The 23,813-nt window shown below is 36.7% G+C and overlaps 1 protein-coding gene across 1 annotated transcript; it reads left to right on the plus strand.

Moving 5' to 3' along the window:
- The first annotated feature begins 7,293 nt into the window (after positions 1 to 7,293).
- LOC116130848 (MLP-like protein 28) lies at positions 7,294 to 8,217 on the plus strand. Its single transcript, XM_031416541.1, has 2 exons — positions 7,294 to 7,483; positions 7,946 to 8,217. Exons 1-2 carry the CDS (start codon positions 7,294 to 7,296, stop codon positions 8,215 to 8,217), a joined length of 462 nt encoding a protein of 153 aa, XP_031272401.1.
- The last annotated feature ends 15,596 nt before the right edge of the window (positions 8,218 to 23,813 follow it).

Genomic DNA, 23,813 nt, shown 5'->3' on the forward strand with positions numbered 1-23,813 from the left:
TTATTTTTTTTATGTTCTTATAAAAATATGACTATTAAAATACCATCTCAAGTTTGGATTAAATAGCTATGAACTTTATTGTTTAAGTGATTTAACACATATTGCTTAAGAGATAAGCTTATATATAAACTTATATCGCTTAAAGGAATGATCATTTAGTAAAGAATTTCAAATTTGATGGCTATTTATTTCATTCTTATGAAATATAGAAGCAGTTTAGTAGTTTGGTTTAAGGGAAAATATGAAATATAGAGGCAGTGTAGTGGTTTGGTTTAAGAGAAGATATGAAGTATATTTGGGGTGTGTCTGCAAAGTATCAGACTTATGTAACCTTGGGGGTGTGTTTGTAAAATATCAGACCAAGTGTAAATGCGGTGCGTTTTAACTTAATAATGTGTATGAATACTGTTAACTCTTGTAACTGATTCATTTAAGTAAAAATTTCGTTTCTCTTCTGTTGAAACAGACTCTCTTGTTTTTCTGTCTCTGGTTTCTCGCTTCCTTTCTTGGTTTTTCTTCAATTCCTTCATGGTATCAGAGCTATAGACAAGCGTCAATGGCTGATTCTAATCCTGTGCTTTCCAATTTTGCTACGAAATTAGAATCCGAGCAAGTTGCTAGCTCCGGAGCTAGTAATTTAGCTACTCATTCAACACTACCGACACTCTCGGTGAAGCTAATGGAGAAGAATTATGGGTATTGGAGGTCCCAAGTCTTCCCTGCTCTTGCGTCACATGACCTCGATGGTTTCATTACTGGTGAGAATACTTGTCCTCCCATGTTTTTACTTGAAAAGTCTACTGCATGTGAAGAGTTTGTTAAAAGATCAAACCCTAAGTACTTTAATTGGAAACGCACAGATCAATTCTTAGTTAGCTGGTTGTTTTCGTCCATATCTGAGTCTATGTTCAGACATGTAGCTAGATGTGTTAGCTCGTATGAAATTTGGAATACCCTAGAATTACATTTCCAGTCTTTTTCAAAGGCCATGACATTACACCTAAGAAATCTGTTACAAACCACAACAAAGGACTCTCTAAGTATCAATGAGTATGTTTTAAAGATGAAAGAGTTAGGTGATGAGCTAGTGGCTAGTGGAGTAAATATTAGAGATGAGGAATTGCTTTTGTACATATTGGATGGTCTTAGACCAGAATATGATGATGTAGTAGCTAGTTTAACACACAATAACAGTACAATCAGTATACAGGAAGCTCAATTTTTGCTCCACAGGCATGAGATAAGGCTAGAGCGACAAAATAGGCTTTAACAAATTTTCATGAGCATCTAACATCTGGACTGATAGCTTCCAAGCAAGGATCAGTAGATTCTCCCATAGGGATGTCGGTGAATTCTAATATGTCAAGGACTGCAATTCAGAATAATTCACATATGGTACAATCTAGAGTATCAAACTATTCCCCTGCGTCTGGACTAGGATATCAGCATGGTTACTTACCTAGTGTTCATGGGAATAGGATATCTCAATACCAGTATGAATTATGTGAATACAGGTTATGAAGGAGTTGGATTTAATCAAACTATTTACTCAACTGTACCATCACAGTCTTTTGCTCCACAATCCTTTGCTCTTGGTGTTACTTAATTTCATGGTAATGTGATGAAAGGAAGAGGCAGAGGTTAAGGATTCTTTAAGCCAAAATTAATTTGCCAAGTATGTGGCAAATCTGGGCATTCGGCTCTGCGGTGTTACCACAGGTTTGATCAGGAGTATCAAAGCTTTATTACACCCTCTTATAGCTCACCAGTGCAAAATTCTCACTATAATGAAGCAAGTCCTCACTATAATGCAGCAGCTCCTACATAAGATAGTTTTTCTCTAGGTTCTAGTGACTCTATCCAGGGGTTACTAGCTACTATTTATCCCTCACATAATTCCTTGAATAGCTCATTTACTGGCTTTCATGATCACTCTACTCCTGCATTGATCAATGCAAATTAGGATTACATAGCACTTGCTGTACCAGCTCCTTCCTCATCATATCAAATCACACCTTAATATCAGAACACAAATAGCAAATACCTCAAATCCAGCATTCTCTAAGGCTGCTCCTGAGTCATCAGTACTTGTAGGAAACACTTATCAAGCAGTAGCAACTCCTAAGATAGTAAATGATCAAGCCTGGTATATGGATTCAGGTGCCTCTCATCACATGACAGCAGATGGTTCTAACCTAATGTTTAAAGCCAACTGTCCAGGATGCTCTAAAGTTCAAGTTGGTAATGGAGAGTCTATTACCATTACCCATACAGGTATGCTTTTGGTGCCTTCCTTTGATACTCATAAAGTTGTTAAACTTTGGAATATATTGTGTGTTCCATAGATTGCAAAGAATCTGTTAAGTATCTCACATATTACTAGGGATAATCTTGTTATAGTAGAGTTCCATACTGATGTTTGCTTGGTAAAGGATAAGGATAGTGGGACTGTGCTACTTCAAGGGACTGTGAAGAATGGCCTTTACCAACTGGAGCTGTCCACTCATGTTAGTCCTTTTGCACAAGTCTATAGCAATGCAGTTTCTTTTTTACCAATAAAAGCAGAGTGTTATTCCAATGCTGGTCCTCACACGGCTGGTGTTGGCTTGAGCTCTGAAGCTGTTCAACTTTCTAGTTCAGGATTAGAGAGTGTTGTTAACTTTACTATCTGTAGTTTCAGTTGTAATAAAGATACAAGTCTAGATTTGTCTTTGTTATGGCATGCAAGATTAGGGCATCCAAATATGAGAACCCTTCATGCTGTGTTGGAAAAGTTAAATGCAAAGCATAATGTAAGTAATAAAACAGCTATTTTTTGTGAAGCCTGTCAGTATGGGAAACTACAACAGTCTCATTTTCCAGCATCCAAATCTAGAGTAAAGGCTTCCTTAGAGTTGATTTATTATGATTTATGGGGCCCAACACCTGTGCTGTCTAGGGAAGGCTACAAATATTATGTCATTTTTGTAGATGACTTTAGTAGATTTACTTGGATCTGCCCTCTAAAACTAAAATCTGAGGCTTGTGCTGTGTTTGTTCAGTTTCACTTGTTTATGGAGAAACAGTTGAATGAGAAATTGAAATGCTTACAAACAGATTGGGGTGGAGAGTTTAGGAGTTTTTTTGGATATTGACAACAAAATGGAATCATGTTTAGGCACTCTTGTCTTTATCTTCATCAGCAAAATGGGAAAGTAGAGAGAAAACACAAGTCTATTACGGAGTACGGTCTGTCTATTCTGGCACATGCTGGTATGCCTCTGAAATATTGGTGGTCAGCCTTTAGTACAGCTACCTACATCCTTAACAGATTACCTATTTCAGCCTTTGAATTTGTCTCTCCCTATTATACATCTATACAATCAGGAACCCACTTATGATGAGTTTAGGGTCTTTGGTTGTAATTGTTACCCATATCTTAGACCCTACAATCAACACAAGCTATCCTATCACACTAAAATAATGTGTTTTCCTTGGGTATAGTCTATCTCACAAGGGTTATTTGTGTCTATCTTCTGCTGGTAGAATGTATATTGTCAAACAAGTGATTCAATGAAGCTGAATTTCCTTACAAAACTGGGTTTAAGATGAATGTTTCTGCTAGTACTCTTTCCCTAAATTTAGTATCTAAGAACAACACAACTCAACCTTGGGCTATTCTCAGCATATTTTAAGAAACCTTGATAAATCTGGTTTCGAGTCTGATCCATCTGCTTCAGTTGCTCTTAACTCTGCTTCTAACTCATCAAATTTCACTCCCGAGGTCTCCACTATTCCTTCAAATGTAGCTACTGTGTTTAATATAGTATATCCAGCTTCTGTTTTAGTACCACAGTCTTCTTCAGAGGACTTAAATGTCCTGTCTGGTTCAGTGAATATATCTCCTGGTTTTGATATAGTGTGTCCAGCTTCTGATTCAGTACCACAGTCTTCTTCAGAGGACTTAAATGCCCTATCTGATTTCGTGAATATATCTCCTGATTTTGATACAGTGTGTCCAGCTTCTGATTCAGTACCAAGCTCTTCGTCACGGGACAAATTTTCAGGTATACAACTAGAGGTAGTGCTACCTTGCTCCTCTAATTCAACACTAAATGTTCACCCTATGGTTACTAGGTCCAAGAGTCACATTGCTACATCCAAGTATCAAGCTTTAGTGTCATCATCCACCATACTTTCTGAGCCCAAATCTGTAACTGAAGCTCTGCAAACTCTTGAGTGGAAATAGGCCATGAAGAATGAATATCAAGCGTTATTGAAAAATAAGACATGGGAATTGGTTTCGTATGAAGAAGGCATGAATGTAGTTGGAAGTAAATGGGTTTTTAAGACCAAAGTTAATTCAGATGGTACGTTACAGAAATATAAAGCCAGGTTAGTTGCCAAAGGCTTCCAACAAACTCCGGGGTTGGATTATTTTGACACTTTCTCCCCTATTATCAAGGCTGCCACAATTAGGATTATGATGTCATTAGCAGTCCATCATAATTGGCCCATACAACAACTTAATGTTAATAATGCGTTTCTAAATGGGGATTTGACGGAACAAGTTTTTATGTCACCTCCAGAAGGTTTTTCAGATTCAGGTTCAAGTCTTGCTCACACCAAACTGGTTGGTCTGAAGCAAGCTCCTAGAGCTTGGTTTGATAAGCTGAAAAGTGCTCTACTTGACTGGGGTTTTGTCAATTCAACTTCTAATGTTAGTTTATTTTTTTACAAAAAGGAGTCTGATGTGTTGTATCTTTTAGTATACGTTGATGATATTCTTGTGTCAAGTAATGATTCGCAGCTTATTTTGCAAGTGGTGATTGATTTGAACAACAGCCTTAAAGACCCTTGGTGAAGTCCAATACTTTCTTGGTTTTGAAGTAAAGAGGAATAGTTCAGGACTATTATTGACCCAAACCAAGTATGCCCAGGATTTGCTACACAAAGATGGTATGCAGGACTGTAAACCATGCTCAACACCTATGGCTACAGGTCTGAAACTTGGCAAGGAAGATGGTGAAGTTTTTGATCAGCCAACACTCTATAGAAGTATTATTGGAAGGCTATAGTACCTCTTCCCGTCCAGACCAAATTTGGCATTTTCTGTCAATAAATTAAGTCATTTTTCAAAGCATCCTACAGTAGTTCACTAGACAACATGTAAAAGAGTTGTAAGGTATGTTAAGGATACTCTAGAGTGTGGTGTTCTGTTTACAGGAGATAAACCTTTTACTTTGGAAGCATTTTTGGATGCAAATTGGGCTAGAGATGTGACTGATCACAGGTCAACCAGTGGTTACAATGCATTCCTTGGTGGAAATTTGATTCAATGGTCTTCTAGAAAATAGAAGGTAGTGTCATTATCTTCTACTGAGGCGGAGTATAGATCACTAAGTCAAGCTGCTACTGAATTGGTATGGGTGCAACATTTGTTTACTGAACTTGGGGTTACTATAAATCATACTCCAGTAGTTTGGTGTGACATCATGAGTGTTGAAGCACTGTTACCCAACCCTATTTTTCATGCCCGCACAAAAAACATCGAGATTGATGTGCATTTTGTACGGGAGCTGGTCACCAGGAAGTTGCTGAATGTTCATTATATTGCTTCCGAATATCAAATAGCAGATATTTTAACAAAGGCTCTAGCTAGTACTAGATTTGCAATGTTAAAGGACAAGCTAAAAGTAAGCTCTTCTCTGCCAAGCAGTACTGATAGTTAAGACGAATGTTTCTGGTTTAGAGTAACCAGCAGTGAATGTTTCTGGTTCAGAGTAACTTGCAATGATTTAGAAGTAGTCTGTAGTGATTCTGGTTCAGAGTAACCTGCAGTGAATGTTTTTGGTTTAGAGTAACTTGCAGTGATTCAGAAGTAGTCTGTAGTGATTTTTTTTTTTTTCTTAATGCAGAAAGAATGTGTGAATGTAGTATGCTGATAAGATTGTGTTGTGTTGATAAAAGTCTGATGTGAGTTTATGGTATACTGATCAGGTGTCTGTAGGGAAGTTGTATTCTGCCGATAGATTGTATTGTGTTGATAAAAGTCTGATGTGAGTTTATTGAATACTGATCAGGTGTCTGCAGGAAAGTTGTATTGTATTGATAGAATCTCTGCAAGGGTTTTCTTTTTGAGAAGATTTGAAGTTGCAATATGTGAATATGTTATGCTGCAGGGTTTTTCTTTTTGAGCAGATTTGAAGTTGCAAGGAAAATATTGCCATTATGAGAATGCTGCAAATTTTTTCTTTCTGAGCAGTTTTGAAGTTGCAGATTCACAAGGAAAATATTACCATTATGAGAATGCTGTAGAGGTTTTCTTTCTAAGCAGTTTTGAAGTTGCAGATTCAATAGCTTTGATTGATTGTTATGTTCAATTGTTAAGTTGATGAGATACATATTCGACTAGGGAAGATATCAAATATACCATTGTGAGAATGCTGAGAAGGTTGTTCAGTAGTTTTGGTTTAAGGGAAGATATGAAATATAGAGGCAGTTTAGTAGTTTGGTTTAAGGAAAGATATGAAATATAAAAGCAGTCTAGTAGTTTGGTTTAAGGGAAAATATGAAATATAGAGGCAGTGTAGTAGTTTGGTTTAAGAGAATATATGAAGTATATTTGGGGTGTGTCTGCAAAGTATCAGACTTATGTAACCTTGGGGGTGTGTCTGTAAAATATCAGACCAAGTGTAAATGCGGTGCGTTTTAGCTTAATAATGTGTTTGAATACTGTTAAGTCTTGTAACTGATTCATTTAAGTAAAAATTTCATTTCTCTTCAGTTGAAACAGACTCTCTTGTTTTTCTCTCTCTGGTTTCTTGCCTCCTTTCTTGGTTTTTCTTCAATTCTAAACTTGAAATGATATTTTAATTAATTTTTCCCTAAAAATATATCTCAGATAGAACTAATTAATTGTTATTAATTGCAACTAGCATCTAACCACAATAAATTCTTCTTTAAAATTTGTTTCTTAAAATATTTTCATAAGAGTACTCGTTAACATGACCTGTTCTTTAATTTAACTTTTATAATTATAATAAGATATTTTCTTCGATTGTTGTCTGTCTTTTCTCACTAAAAATTAATGAACATGAAGAATGTGTTAATTAACATATAGATACATTCACCTACTGGTAATGATAAGTACATGGAATTACTATTGACAAAGAGGGCGATTTGGCAGGATTTGATTGAACTAAATTTCTATATAGAGGGAGGCCGAATTATCTTCTTGAAGCGCAACCTCTTGTGTAATCCTTTTAATTAAAGCTTTGTTAATTAGTGTGTGAGATCGAAGTGAAATCAACAATGGCAAGTCTTACTGGTAAGGTGGAGAAGGAAGTTGAAATCGATGCTCTTGCTGAGAAGTTCTACAAGCTCTGGAAGTCTGAATTCTTTCATGTCTGCACTACCTCACCTTCCAACATTCAGGGTGTTGAGGTTCATGAAGGTGACTGGGAGACCGGCGACTCCATCAAAATACGGAAGTACACCATGGGTAAGATTTTTTATTAACGTTCGATCTCTTTTGTGAATATCTGTATTTTCAGACATATTTTTTATTTTATTGAAAACTGTAAAAAATATATCATCTAGAGTTTAGTACTGCCATCTTTTTATATACACCATAGATCATCTGTTAAATTTTTTCTTAACACCCCTCTGCAACGCGGGACTGTGTCATTGTTGGTAAACAGAAGGACGTCGTTCTGCGTCATCCTATTTGAGATGAGATAACGATGCAACGTCGTAATCTTATTCCAAAATGCTAATGCAGTGTTAGTATCGGAATAGATGGGGTATTACACCAGTTGTTGCGTCGGGAAAGGGTACGTCAGTATAAATAAATTTTTAGTAGTGTGAACTTAAACCCTAATTTATAATCAAGATATATATTACAATGAGCTTGATTATATATTATTTCTCATTCATGCATATATATATATATATGGATTGACAGAAGGGAGAGCTCAGACTTTCAAGGAGAAAGTTGAAGCAGATGATGAGTATATGACAGTAACTTTCCATGGCATTGAAAGAGATCTCTACAAGAACTTCAAGTTCTTGAAACCCATCTATAAAGTTGCACCAAAACAGTGGGACAGCGGCAGCGTTACGACAGTGAGCATCAAATACGAGAAACGAAACAAGGACGTTCCTGATCCAGTTGCCTATGTCGATTTCATGGCCAGCGTGAGCAGAGACGTTGCTTCTCATATTATGAAGACATAAAATCAAGGGCCATCGAATTTGTTCAATCTCTCTAGCTACTATACTATATGAAAGGATGAAGAAGAATCTTCTTCTACAAGAACAAGAAAACCAATAAAGCAGAGAGAAAACAGAGAGCACAAACTAAAACTAAATAACTTTTTCTAACTAACTATTACAAGATACACGTGATGAGCTTATAAGTAAATATTGCATGAAAGAGTAAACGACATCGTTTTCACATTTAGCTTTTCTCATTTAGCTAATTTCCACTTTTGTCCTTCATTCTAACATTCCCCCATAAACCAAACATTCTCTACTTCTCCTATACTATTCTCATCTTCATATTCCCTCTTCATCGTAACATTCTCTGAACTTTCTTCACAGTTCATCTATCTGCAGTTCTTCACAAGACAAAATCTCCACTTTTGTCCTTCATTCTAACATTCTCCCATAAACCAAACATTCTCTACTTTTCCTATACTATTCTTCATCTTCATATTTCCTCTTCATCGTAACATTCTCTGAACTTTCTTCACAATTCATCTATCTGCAGTTCCTCACAAGACAAAATCTCCAGCAAACAACAACTTTGACTAACTTCTTTCTCCAGCAAACAACAACTTCAACTGACTTCTTTCTTCACTAGTCTTTCTCTCCCACTGATTCTGTAACTTTTAATAATGAATATGCAACTTTTAACTTTTCCCTTAGCCACTGAAATCTATGTCCAAACAAGAGTTTTGTTAGTATATCTGCCACTTGATACTTAGTACCCACATACTGCACACTAACTTGTTTATCAGCAACCAACTCTCGGATGTAATGCACATCTATTTCAATGTGCTTCGTTCTTGCGTGGAAGATAGGGTTTGACGACAAAGCCCCTGCACTCTTGTTGTCACACCACAGAACATGCGTGAGTGTGTTTTCAATTCCCAGTTCTGTAAACAGATTTTGAATCCAAACCATTTCAGTGGCAGCTTGACACAAAGACCTATACTCTGTTTTAGTAAATGACAGGGAGACTACCTTTTGTTTTCTTGAACTTACTGGATCAAATTTCCTCCAAGAAAAATTCCATACCTATTGGTTGATTTCCTATCGTTAGTGTCACTGGCCCAATCTGCATCAGCATAACCTTCAAGAATAAATCTTTTATCTCTGGTGAATAACAAGCCATGATGAATGGTCCCTTGAATGTACCGAAGTACTCTCTTACAGGTAGACTAGTGAGCAATCATAGCAGTCAACAAAAACTGAATAAGTTTATTTACAACAAATGCTATATCTAGTTTGGACAAGGTTAAGTATTGTAGGCTACCCACAACCTTCCTATAAAGAGAAGGTTGATCAAATAATTCACCATCCTCTTTGCTGAGTTTTGTTCCTAGAACCATAGGGGTCTGACAAGGTTTTGAATCTGCCATACTAGCTTTATTGAGAAGCTCATGAGCATACCTGTTTACGTTAAGAGTAGTGAGGAATCATTTCTAGTCATTTCAAAATCAAGAAAGTAGTTAAGAGACCCTAAGGTTTTGAGAGCAAATTGTTTATTCAAATCTGTCACAATTTGCTCAATAAGATGATTATCATTCCCAATGAGAAGGATATCATCTATATACACCAACAAATAGATGACTTGAGCTTCTCTTTTGAAATCGAACATACTAACATCAGCAGTAGAATTCTCAAAACCCTAAGACAGTAATACACTTTTCAACTTGTCAAACCAAGCTCTAGGAGCATGTTTCAAGCCATACAAGGCTTTATTTAGATTACAAACATGCTTTGATAAAAGTGGATCAGCAAATCCTTCGGGTTGATACATGTAAACAGTCTCGGTTAGTTCACCATTAAGAAACACATTGTTGATATCGATTTGATGGATATCCCATTGATGATGAACTGCCAAGGATAACATGACTCTTATGATGGCAGCTTTGATAACAGGGGAAAAAGTCTCAAAATAATCCAAGCCTGGTGTTTGTTGGAATCCCTTTGCAACAAGCCTTGCTTTATACCTTTGCAAAGATCCATCAGAATTTAGTTTGGTTTAAAAAACCCATTTATTGTTTACTATATTCATTCCAGGCATACAAGGCACCAGCTCCTAAGTCTGATTGTTCATAAGTGCATTGTATTCTATCAACATTGCATCTTTCCATTCTGGTATATTTAAAGCTCCAGTTGCAGATTTAGGTTCAACTAGGATTGTCTAACTTGATAAATAGGCACAGGGATTGGATGAATTCAAGTTGCTCTTAGACCTAGTCACCATCGGATGAGTATTCTGTGTTTGTAACTTAGGAAAACATAGATCAACTTCTAACTGAATTCCTAGATACTCAGAAGAAGGTCTGTACTCTGTAGTTGTTGTGTATCTATCAGGTGGTTGATCATCAGACTAATTTCTTTGTAATCTAAAACATGGAAGAGACATTGCTGATGATACATCCTGCTGAGAAAATACGGATTCACATGTATACTGATCTCTTTGTAACCTGGGACCTGGAAGAGATACTACTGAAGCAGGTACTACGGGTGACATATTCTACTGAGCAGAGACTGGTTCACATGCAGTAGGTTGAGGTCTTTGTAACCTAGGATCTAAGAGATGTACTACAGCTGAAACATTTTGCTAAGATGTAGATGCTGATGCATGTGGATTTGTATGATGGTGTAGAGTGGACACCAATGGTGGTTGATAATCTGGAGCTGGGACTGCACAAAACTCAGTTGACCTGAATCTGGGAAATTCATTGCAGATGAAACATTTTGCTGAGCTGCAGGTACTGATGCATGTGAAACTGTATGATGGTGTAGAGTTGACACCACTGGTGAATGATAATCTGAAGCTACGACTGTGCAAAACTCAGTGGAACTTGTAGTTACTGGATCTGAAGAATAGAGAGAACAATTTGGAAGTTGCTAGGAACTTTGGATGGGAGCATTAGTCAGTCCAGCAACCTCACTATCTTCACATGAAACATTCTTGAAATCATTTTTAAATGGGAAATCATACTCATTGAACTTGGCTTGCTTGACAACATACAACTTATCGGATGAAGACATACACTTATAGCCTTTGTGAACTAGGCTATAGCCTAGAAAAACACACTTCTCGGTATGATAACCAAACTTTTGCTTCTGATATGGTTTGACGAAAGGGTAGCAACAGCATCCAAATACCTTTAGATCATTCTAGTTTGGTTCTTGACCAAATAACATTGTAAATGGAATTGAATAATCAAGAGAGGCTGGGGGGCAGTCTATTCAACAAGTAAACTGCAGTACTAAAGATTGCCACCAGAAACAAAGTGGCATAGCTGCATATGCAAGTAGTGATAGTCCAAACCCAGTAATGGCTCTATGTTTACTTTCTACCCAACCATTTTGCTGGTGTAGGTAAGGGCATGGATGTCTAAAGAATATGCCATGTTGATCTAGATATTTTGAAAATATCCTAAACTCACCTCCCCAATCTGTTTGCAAACATTTAATCCTATGATTCAGCTGTTTTTCAACCAAACAATGAAACTTTGTAAAGATGGGAAATGCTTCAGATTTAGCTTTCAGTGGGTATATCCACATAAATCTGTTGTAGTCATCCACAAATATGATATAATAGCGAAATCCTTCAGAGGATTTACAGGGGCAGGCCCTTATAAGTTAGAGTAAACTAATTCAAGTGGAGCTTGTGAATGAGAATAAGAGGTAGGAAATGGTGCTTGTTTCATTTTACCATATTGACAAGCCTCACAAAAAGGTGTTTTATTGCCAAAGTAACCAGATACATTCAGCTTATTCAACACAACTTTTAAACTCTTTTCTTGAAGGTGACCTAACCTAGCATGCCATAACAAGGTAGTACTAAGTTTTGCATCCAATATAGGATGGATAGGAGTACAATTATTTGCTACCAAAACAGAATTAAAACTAGAAGGTCCAACTTGTGAAACTGAATCTTTATTTGCTGCATCATTACGTTGAGGATAGAAATCTTGAACTACAGATGAGGAAATCATGGATGACATAGTTGCATCAAGAGATCCAGAAGATGGTAGAGATATATGCAACTAATACAGCCCATCTTTCAGGCTCCCTTGTAGAAGTATGTCTTTAGTTGTTTTGTCCTTCATAAAGCAATGTGCAGCATGAAATTCAACAATAACATCATTATCCTTTGTTATTTGTGAAATACTCAAGAGATTTTTTGCTATACTAAGAACACACATCATATTTCTCAAACTCAACACCTTAGAAGAGAAATCAGAAGGTATAAAATTAATACCTGTACGTGTAATGGGAACTGTATGTCCATTACCAACCTGAACCTGAGTATCTCCTTCATAAGCTGATGGAAGAAACATATTCTAAGGATCTGTCGTCATATGATTTGTAGCTCCGGAGTCTACAAACCAGGTCTGATCATTTAAGGTGTGAGGAGTGGTAGATGCAAAGGATCCTTGTTGGTAAGGTAGACCTGTGACTACTGGATTAGAGTTTACTCTATCACTGGTAAATGGAGTTGTCAGGGATGATGATCGAGGCACATTATACTATTGTGATGGAGGTGAAACATAATGTGGAGATGCAGCACTGACTAAGGTATAGGATGGTTGAAATTGAGTAGTGTTTGATTGAGGTGGCTGTGGACGAAAGTTAAATGTAAGACTGTGGTTAGGCTGAGGTCCATATGATGAGTATGAAAAGGGCTGAGGAGGCATGACTCTTGCTGCCATTAATGCTTGGGTCGAAGCATCAGTGTAATTAGGAATTATGGTATTGGCTGAGTTAATAGGAAGTGAGCCAGCAATACTCTGATATTCATGATTAAACCGATTATAGCAGTGGAGAGCAGAATGGCCAGTCTTCCCACATACTTGGCAAATCAGTTTAGGATGAAAATAGCCTCGACCTCTGCCTCGTCCTTTTTACATGTTAGGGCTAAACATCATCATTCCAGGATAATGAGAAAAACCACCATCAGGAGAACCATTCTATGGAGCCAAGTACTGAGAATGAGAAAATTGAGGATGTCGATATTCATGTGGAAATATTTCCACCATCAGGATGGCCAGTCTGTAAAGTCAAGTACTGAGCAGGAGGATAAGTAGGTTGAACACTTGAATTCTCAAGATGTGGTGATGCATTTACTGGTACAGATGCTATTATATTCCTATTCTTGAACTGAGAACTTATATTGATAGTAGTTTCACTCTGTTTTGTAGCAAGTAATGCTGAAGCTAAATGATCAGAAAGATTAGAGTGCACATTATGTTGTCTTTCAAGTCAGATTTCATGTTTATGGGGAAGAAACTGAGCTTCCTGTAGAGTAACTTGACTACTTGTTGCTGTTAAGTTGGCTACAACAGCATCATATTCAGGTCTTAGTCCATCTAGTATGTACAATAACAGTTCTTCATCACTGATTAAGACTCCATTAGCTACTAACTCATCACCTAGTTCCTTCATTTTCAATACATACTCATTCATAGTAAGTGCATCCTTCTTAGTACTTTGTAAAAGACTTCTTAAATGTAAAGTTCGAGCCTTAGAGGCTGAATGAAAGTGCAGTTCAAGTGTATTCCAGATATCATAAGCAGCAATACATTTCCTAACATGATGAAACATGGACTCAAAAATGGTAGAATTTAACCAGCTCACCAAGAACTGATCAATTCGTTGCCAAGAGAAGTAGTTAGGGTTACCTCTTTTCTTTGGTTGCTCAGATTCATCTGTATTGTCAATTATAAACATCGGAGGACAAATTTTCTCTCCCGTGATATGGCCTTCAAGTCCATGGCCAGTGACAGTTGGAAGAATTTGAGACTTCCAGTAGTTATAATTTTTGTCGATTGAAGGTAGTGTTGGCGGTGTAACTGGATTCTCCATTTGAATTGAGGTATTTTCCATCTGTTTTTCATAGAGAAATTTTCGCAAACAGAGACTTGAATTGAAAAGAAAACCAGAAAGTCAAAAAACATAGGATCAAATCTTTGCCAAAGACGTGTGTCTAAGGCTCTGATACCATGAAAGGATGAAGAAGAATCTTCTTCTACAAGAACAAGAAAACCAATAAAGCAGAGAGAAAACAGAGAGCACAAACTGAAACTGAATAACTTTTTCTAACTAACTATTACAAGATACACGTGATGAGCTTATAAGTAAATATTGCATGAAAGAGTAAACGACATTGTTTTCATATTTAGCTTTTCTCATTTAGCTAATTTTCACTTTTGTCCTTCATTCTAACATTATACAATAATAATACAGCTTGAGAGTTTAATACTGTGGGTTTAATTTTAAGTTTGGTTTGTGTTGAGTTAGAATTAATGTACTATAAATTGTGCTTAGAATTAGGTATGCTTTTCTGTACATAAATTAAGTTGTTCTTGGTGTTGTGTCCTAAAATTAAAATGAATAAAACTAGCAGGCTAGCAGCTCCTTATGCGGTAGCTGTTTGCTTTCTTCTTCATTATATGCGTTATGGCTCCCTCTCAATCTATAGTTAATTAATTCTTGTTATTCAAGCTTTAAAGAGATGCAAGCCTTATAATAAATAAAGTCCTTGAACATTTATAATTTATTAGTAATTTTAAACAACAAAATGGATTAATCTAATATTGTGTCTAATGATGATATACTACCACACCGAAACCGAGATCAAAGGCACAACTTAATTGAAGAATTTTTTGTCTTCGTGAATTGAATTTGTTCATATAATATTGGAGTTGACGACATGTTCCCACCAAAAAAATGGTCTATTAACAAATTCATACCCGCTCATTTTTTAAATACCCATATATTATGTTTTAGGTGGAAAATGCAGCCTTTTCTTCTCTTCTTAGCCTTCTTCCATTGGGACTTTGGGGAAGCGAGGTTAGAGTGATCTAGGAGATAATGATGGCCGGAAAAAACACAATGCCAACACAACTAATCAAAACCCACTAATCGAGCTCCAAAAACCCAACGATTTGTGGAGGAAACCGCCACAAATTGTGACTGTCCCATGGTGGAAAGAGCTAGACACGGGTGGCAAATGGCAAGCACGAAGGGTTAGGGGAGGGGTGGGTTTTGAAGAACAGAGGGTAAGGAGTCAAACGGTGGTAGCAGGGGGCATTTTGAGTGATGAATTGGCCAAGAAAAAGCCGTGTAAGTATTTTTGTCAACTTATGTCCTCGTGTGGGCACTTCAGAGTCTGTGTGATCATAACGCATCTGGCAGATATTTTTTTCACAAAGCACATATCGCTTTTGATTTGCAAAGAGGCAAATATATTCCCTTTTAAGATATTTGTTGTGATCCATTTACACTTTTCCTCATATAATTTGATGTATTAAAAAAGTTGTTTTGCCTTGTTTGTGGTCCCAAATATTTTTTTCTAAAAAGCAAAACACAAAAGTTTAAATTTAACTTTTTTGTCCTCCAACCCTAGTCACCCATTTCTCTATATATTCTCTTGTTTGTGTGACTTTGTTTAAGAAGCCTGAATATTCCTTTGATAATTCTCTACATTTTTTTTGAGGTTTCTTTTGTTTTGAATCTGGTTTCATCTGCCTTAGGTAGATTTACAAATACCTTGGATAAACTTTGTTTATTTGTTCATGGCTAGAATGTGGGTTTCCATTGGTGATGCTTGATGGGATTTCAAGCTTTTGGAGCTGAAGTGCGTCTTCGGTGTTGAAGCTTGAGAGGAGCTCAAGGCTGACCAGGTGGTCTCGTGTGTGAAGCTTGCTATGGTGGCTTGAAGTTGAACCAAAGAAGAGAAGATTGAAGTGTTGAAAACAGCGACAGTACTTTTACAACTATGTTTTTTCTTACTTTATATTTGAACTCATAAGTTTACATAATGGATAGGCTTCTTCTAGACTTGTTCCCATGGATGTAGGCATGTTGTCGAACCATGTAAAAATGAGTGTGTTCTTTTCTTGCTTTGATCGATGTTTCATTTATGCTTTAAATAAATCTTGTGCACAATATGAACAAGCAACCCACTGCGTATAAGTTTTGATCACTTGGTATATACATTAAAACTTTTTAGCCGAAAAGATGGGAAATTGTGCAAAAACTCAGGCAGCAATTGGCAGGTGCACTAGGCTCGACGTTAACAGATTAAGGGTCAGAGAGGCTTGGGGAAGAGGATGGAGGAGGCGGTGAGTTTCAGGGTGGATTTCTAACATCAGAAACAACCAAAAATCTAGCTTGAAAGTTGGCTGTGTGAATGGAGGTGGTGGTGGGAAATTGTGAGTAATGACGGCAAATAGAGGCTTGTGCTTTGTAGATAGCCAGCACGGCACAACATGACAAAGCACGACACAAAAATATGCAGGTCGTGCCGTGGGCCTTAAAAAAGGCATGTGGGCCGGCACGACACAACATGAAACAAATAAAATTAAAAGATTAAAAAAAGTAAAATTAACGGCGGATTTCAAGCTTCAAAATCATGTTGTTGAAGATATATTTTAAGATTTTAAGAATTTATAAATTAATGAAAATGAAGATGTATAATAATTCTTAACCTAATTTCTAAGTTTGTATTTGTAATTTATAATTATAACTTATAAGTAATAGCAAGTGTTAAAATTCAATTAATATTTCAACGTCTCATTATTTTATTATATTTCATTGTGATTATATATGTTTTTAATTAATATAAATACAAAATGTCACTAAATATGATATATAAAATATTTTTATAATAATTATTAATACTAAATCAAAATTACCATAATTTATAAATATTAAAATTAAATATTTTTACAAAGCACGTGGGCCAGCCCATGGCACGACCCAAGGCACGGCAGATAGATAGCGGGTTGTGTTATGGGCCTTTAAATTTGGTAGGCCAGCATGGCACAATTTTTTGTGGGCCTTGTGTCACGGGCTGGGAGTTTCACACCCAAAAGGCTAACCTATTAGGTGGAGGGACTCCCCCCATTTATAAGCCCAAGACCTCCCCAATACGCTTTTAATGTGGGATTTGTTACATTCTCCCCCACCCAATCCTGTGACGCCCTCGTCACAGGTGGGGCCCCCTGCCTACCCATCCACTTCACTCTCATGTGGACCCACAATCACACGTGGACGCCCCTGCGTGGACGCTTGGTGGGACATCGAAAGACGGATTGGGTCTGCTCTGATACCACTTGTCACAGGCTGGGAGTTTCACACCCAAAAGGCTAACCTATTAGGTGGAGGGACTCCCCCCATTTATAAGCCCAAGACCTCCCCAATACGCTTTCAATGTGGGATTTGTTACATTTACTTGTCACGGGCTGGGAGTTTCACACCCAAAAGGCTAACCTATTAGGTGGAGGGACTCCCCCCATTTATAAGCCCAAGACCTCCCCAATACGCTTTCAATGTGGGATTTGTTACACTTGGCACAACACGACCCATGGCACGATGGACCTTGAATTTTTAGGCATGACACGGCCCACCGCCACGTCTATTTGTAAAAGAAGTGCTGGGGATTCTGTGGGTGGTCTCGTAAGTGATTTTGGACGCAGGGATCTGTCGAAAAAGGGCAAAAACCGTAGACTGCAATGCTGCTAATGTGTGCCTTCCCTTTTCTTTTCTCTTCATCGACGGCCAAATGTTTGTTGACCATTTTGTCCTCACTAATAACGAACTTTTGACCATTTTGCACTTCCCCACAACGAAAATTACTAACAATATTGTGCTTCGGGTACTAAAAAGATATTTAAAAAGTGGGCGGGTATGAATTTGTTAATGGGCCATTTTTTGGGTGGGAAAATGTCATTAACTCTATAATATTGTGTACAAAAATTTCCAAAGCTTAATTATGATGCTTTTTTTTTCTTTTTAATTAAGAGTTTATGGTAGGTATCACAAATCAATATATGTAAATAAAATAAATATTCGGTTCAATAATTATTAATCATATTAGTTGTAAATATGGGTAGAGGCAGAATATAGCTTAGCCCTCCTAAAATATTTCAGAATTTTAAATATAAATAAAACAATTTCATACCTTGTAGGTTATTTTATTATTATCTTTTATTGAGAATGCAAGTTGCACTCAAGCAACAAACAAAATGTTGGATTCTAGACTGCTAGTGATCCTACTCTCCAACGAATTGAAGCTGCAAAATTCAGTTATGCTTCCCATCCAAAGTCAAGTTTCAAGTCAAGCGGTATAGGTTGTTAGGCAAGTTGATCAAGTTGCTGGAAGTTGTTAAGCAAGTTGGTCAACTTGACGAACAAGTTAATCTCCTTCCCAGCAAAATCAACGCAGTCAAGACCTCTCTATTTTTCTATTTTAATTCAATGGTTGAGATCATCTTCCATTATTGTTTAACCATTTGCAGTATAAAAGAACGTCTTCTGTACTTGAAAAATCAATGAAAAAGCAATTGCCATTTCTACTCTAGTTTCTTTAGTTTTTCAATCTTTGCTCTGCATTTTTTAGGTCACCAAATTTTCACTCTAAACAGTCTTTACATGGTATCAGAGCTATAGAAGACTAACGTCTAATATGGCAAACCTTGATCAGTTGACTCCAGTTGTCAAAAGCAATATCAACAATCAACTCCCAAGCTCAGCTTCTTCAATCATGGCGCCACTTCGAACTATTACTGTCAAACTAGGAGAGAACAACTATGTCTACTAGAAATCATAGGTTTTTCCTTCCTTTGTTGCTTATGAATTGGATGGATTTGTAACTGGTAAAAAATCTTGTCCTCAATACTGTCCTTTTAAGAAATCAAATGAGCAAGAGCAAGAAAGTAATCTAATTAAAAATGAGTATAATATGTGGAGGAAACTAGATCAATTTCTAGTCAGTTGGCTTACATCCTAAATTTCTAAAACAATGTTTAGACACATAGCTCATTGTAGCACTGCTTTTGATATTTGGCATACATTGGAAATGCATTTTGTTACTAATTCAAAAGCTAGAACATTGCACTTGAGAAACATGCTTCAAACCACCAAAAAGGATAATTTGAGAATCAATGAATACATCTTAAAAATGAAAGAATTCGCTGGAGCCCTAACTGTAAGTGAAGTTCTGATTAGTGATGAGGAACTGCTACTCTACATCCTAGATTGTCCAGGACCTGAATTTGATGTAGCTGCTGCAAATCTCACTTCAAGTAGCAGTGAAATTTCTCTTCAAGAAGCTTAGTTCCTGCTCCATAAACACGAAATGAGGTTAGAGAGACAACAATTTGCATACATTGGATTTCATGAGGCATTAGCTTTTCAATCTGCTAAACACATACCTACAAATCAATCCTTCTCAGTTACTCACAATCAACCAAATACTCACCAAACCTTTCCAAACCATATACCACATCAACCTAATGTACCTGCACCAAATTCATACAATACTCAGTTCAATCGAAACAATTACAATCCAAACTTTAGAAACACTTATGATCACAACTTTAATCCGGATGTTGGCAGAGGCAGAGTTCATGGTAGAAACTTCTTCAAACAAAGAGTCATCTGCCAAGTATGTAGAAAATCTGGACATATAGCATTACAATGCTATCACAGATTTGACACTTTGTTCTAGGGAGGACAGAATCATGGAACCTTTTCACCTCTTAGAACTGAAATGTTGCCACAAAATATCCAGTTAGCTCATCAAGCGTACTTCGTTGCCTCAAACATGAATGCTTTAGGAAATCTAGCACAAGGTGATAAGTCAATGCACTTTGGATATGTTCAACCAAAGTTGCACAACTAGAATCCAAATAGTCACCAGCGGTTCAACGACAATAATCACCTCACCAAAATCAGTATAGGGCTTGAATGTTGCATCTCAACAGCTTAAACCTTCCCAAATGTGGGACAATTTCCCTCTGGATCATCGTCTCAATTGCAGAACATTGCCTCTTTAGATACTGTGACAGATCCTAGCTAGTACATTGACTCTAGAGCCACACATCGTATCACCACTGATCCACAAAATCTCTCATTCAAAACTGATTATTGTGGAGCAGAAAAACTACAAGTTAGCAATGGAAAAAATCTGTCCATATCACATACAGGTTTGCTTACTCTACGTTCCACATCAAGAAATAAATCTTTATATCTAAAAAATATTCCATGTGTACCTAATGTGACAAAGAATCTGCTTAGTATCTCTAAGATTACTAGAGATAATAATGTCTTGGTAGAATTCTCAGCTGATGTTTGTGTTGTAAAGGATAAGGCTTTTCAAGAAATTTTGCTACATGGATTTCTTTAAAATGGTCTCTATAAGCTAGCTATTCCTACCCATGCATCATCATTTGCACCTGCTGATTCTAGAAAAAAGTTTCAAAGCTCTCCAATGAAGTCCTTTCTAGCATCATCTGAAATGAATAATGAGTAGTCTACTTGTAATAGTCCTATAGATGTTCATAATAAGTAAGCATGAAATAAAACTATGCTATTATGGCATTGGCGTTTGGGCCATCCTAATGTTGCTATGTTGAAGTCTATTATGAGTTACTTACATGTACCTATCTCTGAAAGCAATAAAAGAGAGCTTTGTGAAGCTTACATCTTTAGCAAACTAACTCAAGGATTCTTTCCCTCTTCCACGACTGTTTCTTCAGCACCTTTTGAAGTAATCTTTGCCGATGTATGGGGGCTTGCACCCATAGCTTCCTCCACATGATTCAAGTACTATCTTTTGCTAGTAGACTTCATTAGATACTCATGGATTTATCAATTATAATATAAAGTTTAGCTGTTCAACAGTTTTATTAGCTTGTTAAGCAACAATTTAACAACAAAATTAGAAGTTTTCAACCTGATTGGGGTGTAGAGTTTTGACCATTGCTCTCTTACTTTGCCTCTCATGGAATTCACTTCAGACATCCATGCCCCTATGTACATCAACAAAATGGCAAGGTAAAGCTCAAACATAGACATGTCACTAAGATAGGTTTGGCTCTTCTTGCTAAGGCTTCTATGCCACTCTCCTTCTGGTGGTTTGCGTTGCATAGGATTGTGTATCTCATCAATAGAATGCCATCAGCTGTGATAAATCATCAGTAACCATTTGAGAGACTGTTTCATAAATTACCTAGCTATGAGTCATTACACACCTTCGGATGTTTCTGTTATCCCTTCATAAGGCCTTATCAAAAACACAAATTTTTATTTCATAGTGAGCAGTGTGTGTTCCTTGGCTACAACTCTCATTATAAAGGGTATCTTTGTTTGAATAAATCTAACAAGGTTTACACAGCCTAAACCGTCAAATTTGATGAAGACACATTTCCTTTTGCAAATGGTTTTTATCTCACCTCTACCAACTCAACTTCATCCCAGCAACTAGCACAACTCCCCCCTTGGACTATTCCATCATCCTTTCCTGATGTTCAGAATAGTGCATCAGATAATTCCTCTGCACCATCAGGCACAATTACCCCAAGATCACCATTCTCTCCTGCTACTGCCATGCCTCAATCTCATCACTCCTCTAATAATATTCAGTCCCCTCAAATAATTTCCTCTGGAAAATCTTATCCCAGCATTCCCTTATACGTAGACTTACAAATTCCTACTAAAGTTGCTAAACCTACAATTCAAAATCATCATCCTATGATTACTCGGGGTAAAGCAACTACGTTAACAGCCCCTTCTTCATCTTCCTCCTCTCTTGAACCTGCTTTAGTTCCAACAACCTTACAAGATCCTAATTGGCACCAAGCTATGGTTGACAAATACAATGCTCTCCTAAATAACAACACATGGTCTCTAGTTTTATATTCAGATGATATGAACATTGTTGGGAATAAATGGCTCTTTCGAGTAAAATATAATGTTGATAGGACTCTACAAAGGTACAAAGCAAGACTTGTGGCTAAAGGATTTCATCAAATTGTTAGTGTATGCCCTAGGAACCAATCGTGTTGTCGGTTTCAGGACATTATATCTTATAAATTTATTATGAATAAAAGAAAGTGTTCTTATTTCACATGTTGATTTACTGCTTCATTTATATTATATTTAATATTGCATGTGAAATGTCCGGATGACACGGATCTTCAGAAGATCAAATCATCGAAGAATTCCCTACGCAAGTAATGTTAATTGGGCAATAACATTGCATAGTAGGCATGCTGAATGTCTCCATTGAATATCATGTGATGGTATTAGTGTGGGTGATTATAAGAGGTATATCACGAAGACATTAGCATGGATAAATGGTTAGTGAACTATTTATCGAAAACGACCGATTACGATGAATCACATGGATGTGGTCAATGATGCATCGTAGGATCGTGCTAGTGTATCACTGATCCTTAGACTTGAGACATCACAGTTGAATTCAACATATGATGCATATGGTTCATATGGTGTATAAGCACGAGACTAGTCATGTCTTGTGTAATAAGCCGGTTTGGTCATATGTTATTCATGTGCGAGGACAAGTGATGGTCAAGATGGGATTCGTTAACTCAAAATAGTCTAATCTCGAGTTTACAAACGAATGTCAATAAACATTGTAAAAAGGAAATCTCTGGCCAGAGTATAATGAATGTTAGATAAAAAGTAGTTTCATGTTGACGCGTTTCATTGTATCGATTGACAATTCGATTAAAGATTAAGTTAAGGGTTTTGACATACCATGAACTATTGTTAATCGGGATTAGATAACGAAGGGATTTTACTACATGGTACGTACGATCAGAATAGGTTCATTGGAGTTTATACTTCATTGTGGTTTAGGGGTTATGGAACATCACTAGACGTCTACCATAATCAGTGGGAGTTTCGATTATAAAGAGTTATAACAAAACATATTAAAATCTGACATTGGGCCTACGGCTAGATCACAGTGAACCAAAATGGTCACACATAAAACCAAGCTCAAAAAGAGAGAGTAATACATATCATTGATCGGATTAATGATGTTTGGACATAAACATTTGCATCCGAAATAGTGTATTGGTGAGAAATGATTATCCATGGATAGTTAGCACTAACCAAGGGTAATAAGGATTTATTAAATATTATTATTGAATTGGATTTTATGATTGGGACAAAAGTGCATTGGTTTTATTCTAAAGAGTTAGAATAATTAATAAAATTAAAATTGGGCTAATTATGAATTAACCATAAAACCAAGGACTTGAAATAAATGCTCTTTCCCAAGATTAATTTTAAATTGTTTAAGGACTTCCCAAGACAATTTAAAATTACACTTTGTGCCCATGGTATATAAACCAAGTGTTATACCATTTTCATTCAATTGGTAACAATTGAAAACAAAAGGCACTCTCTCAGCTCTCTATCGTCTTTGGCTTGGGTGGATTACATTTTGAGTTTCTTCATTCTCTTTTGAAGAATCTAGACTCCAAGTTTCAACATCAAGCATTTAATAGCAAAGGAGTAGGTAATATACTATTCTTTTTCCTTAAAAATTGCCATTGATGTTATGTTTGTTTTCTACCTTGCATCTATCATCTTGTTCATCCATTTTACACCATTTCCATGTCCAAAATGCATGAATCCCAACACAAGCACCTGGATTGGACTATCTAAAGACTTTCTCTCCTGTCATTACAGCCTCTACCATCCGCATTATTCTTTCCTTAGTAGTTACTCATGGCTGGAAAATCAAGCAAATTGATGTATATATG

Source organism: Pistacia vera, unplaced genomic scaffold (assembly GCF_008641045.1).
Source record: "Pistacia vera cultivar Batoury unplaced genomic scaffold, PisVer_v2 Contig1061, whole genome shotgun sequence".
NCBI classification, from domain to species: Eukaryota; Viridiplantae; Streptophyta; class Magnoliopsida; order Sapindales; family Anacardiaceae; genus Pistacia; species Pistacia vera.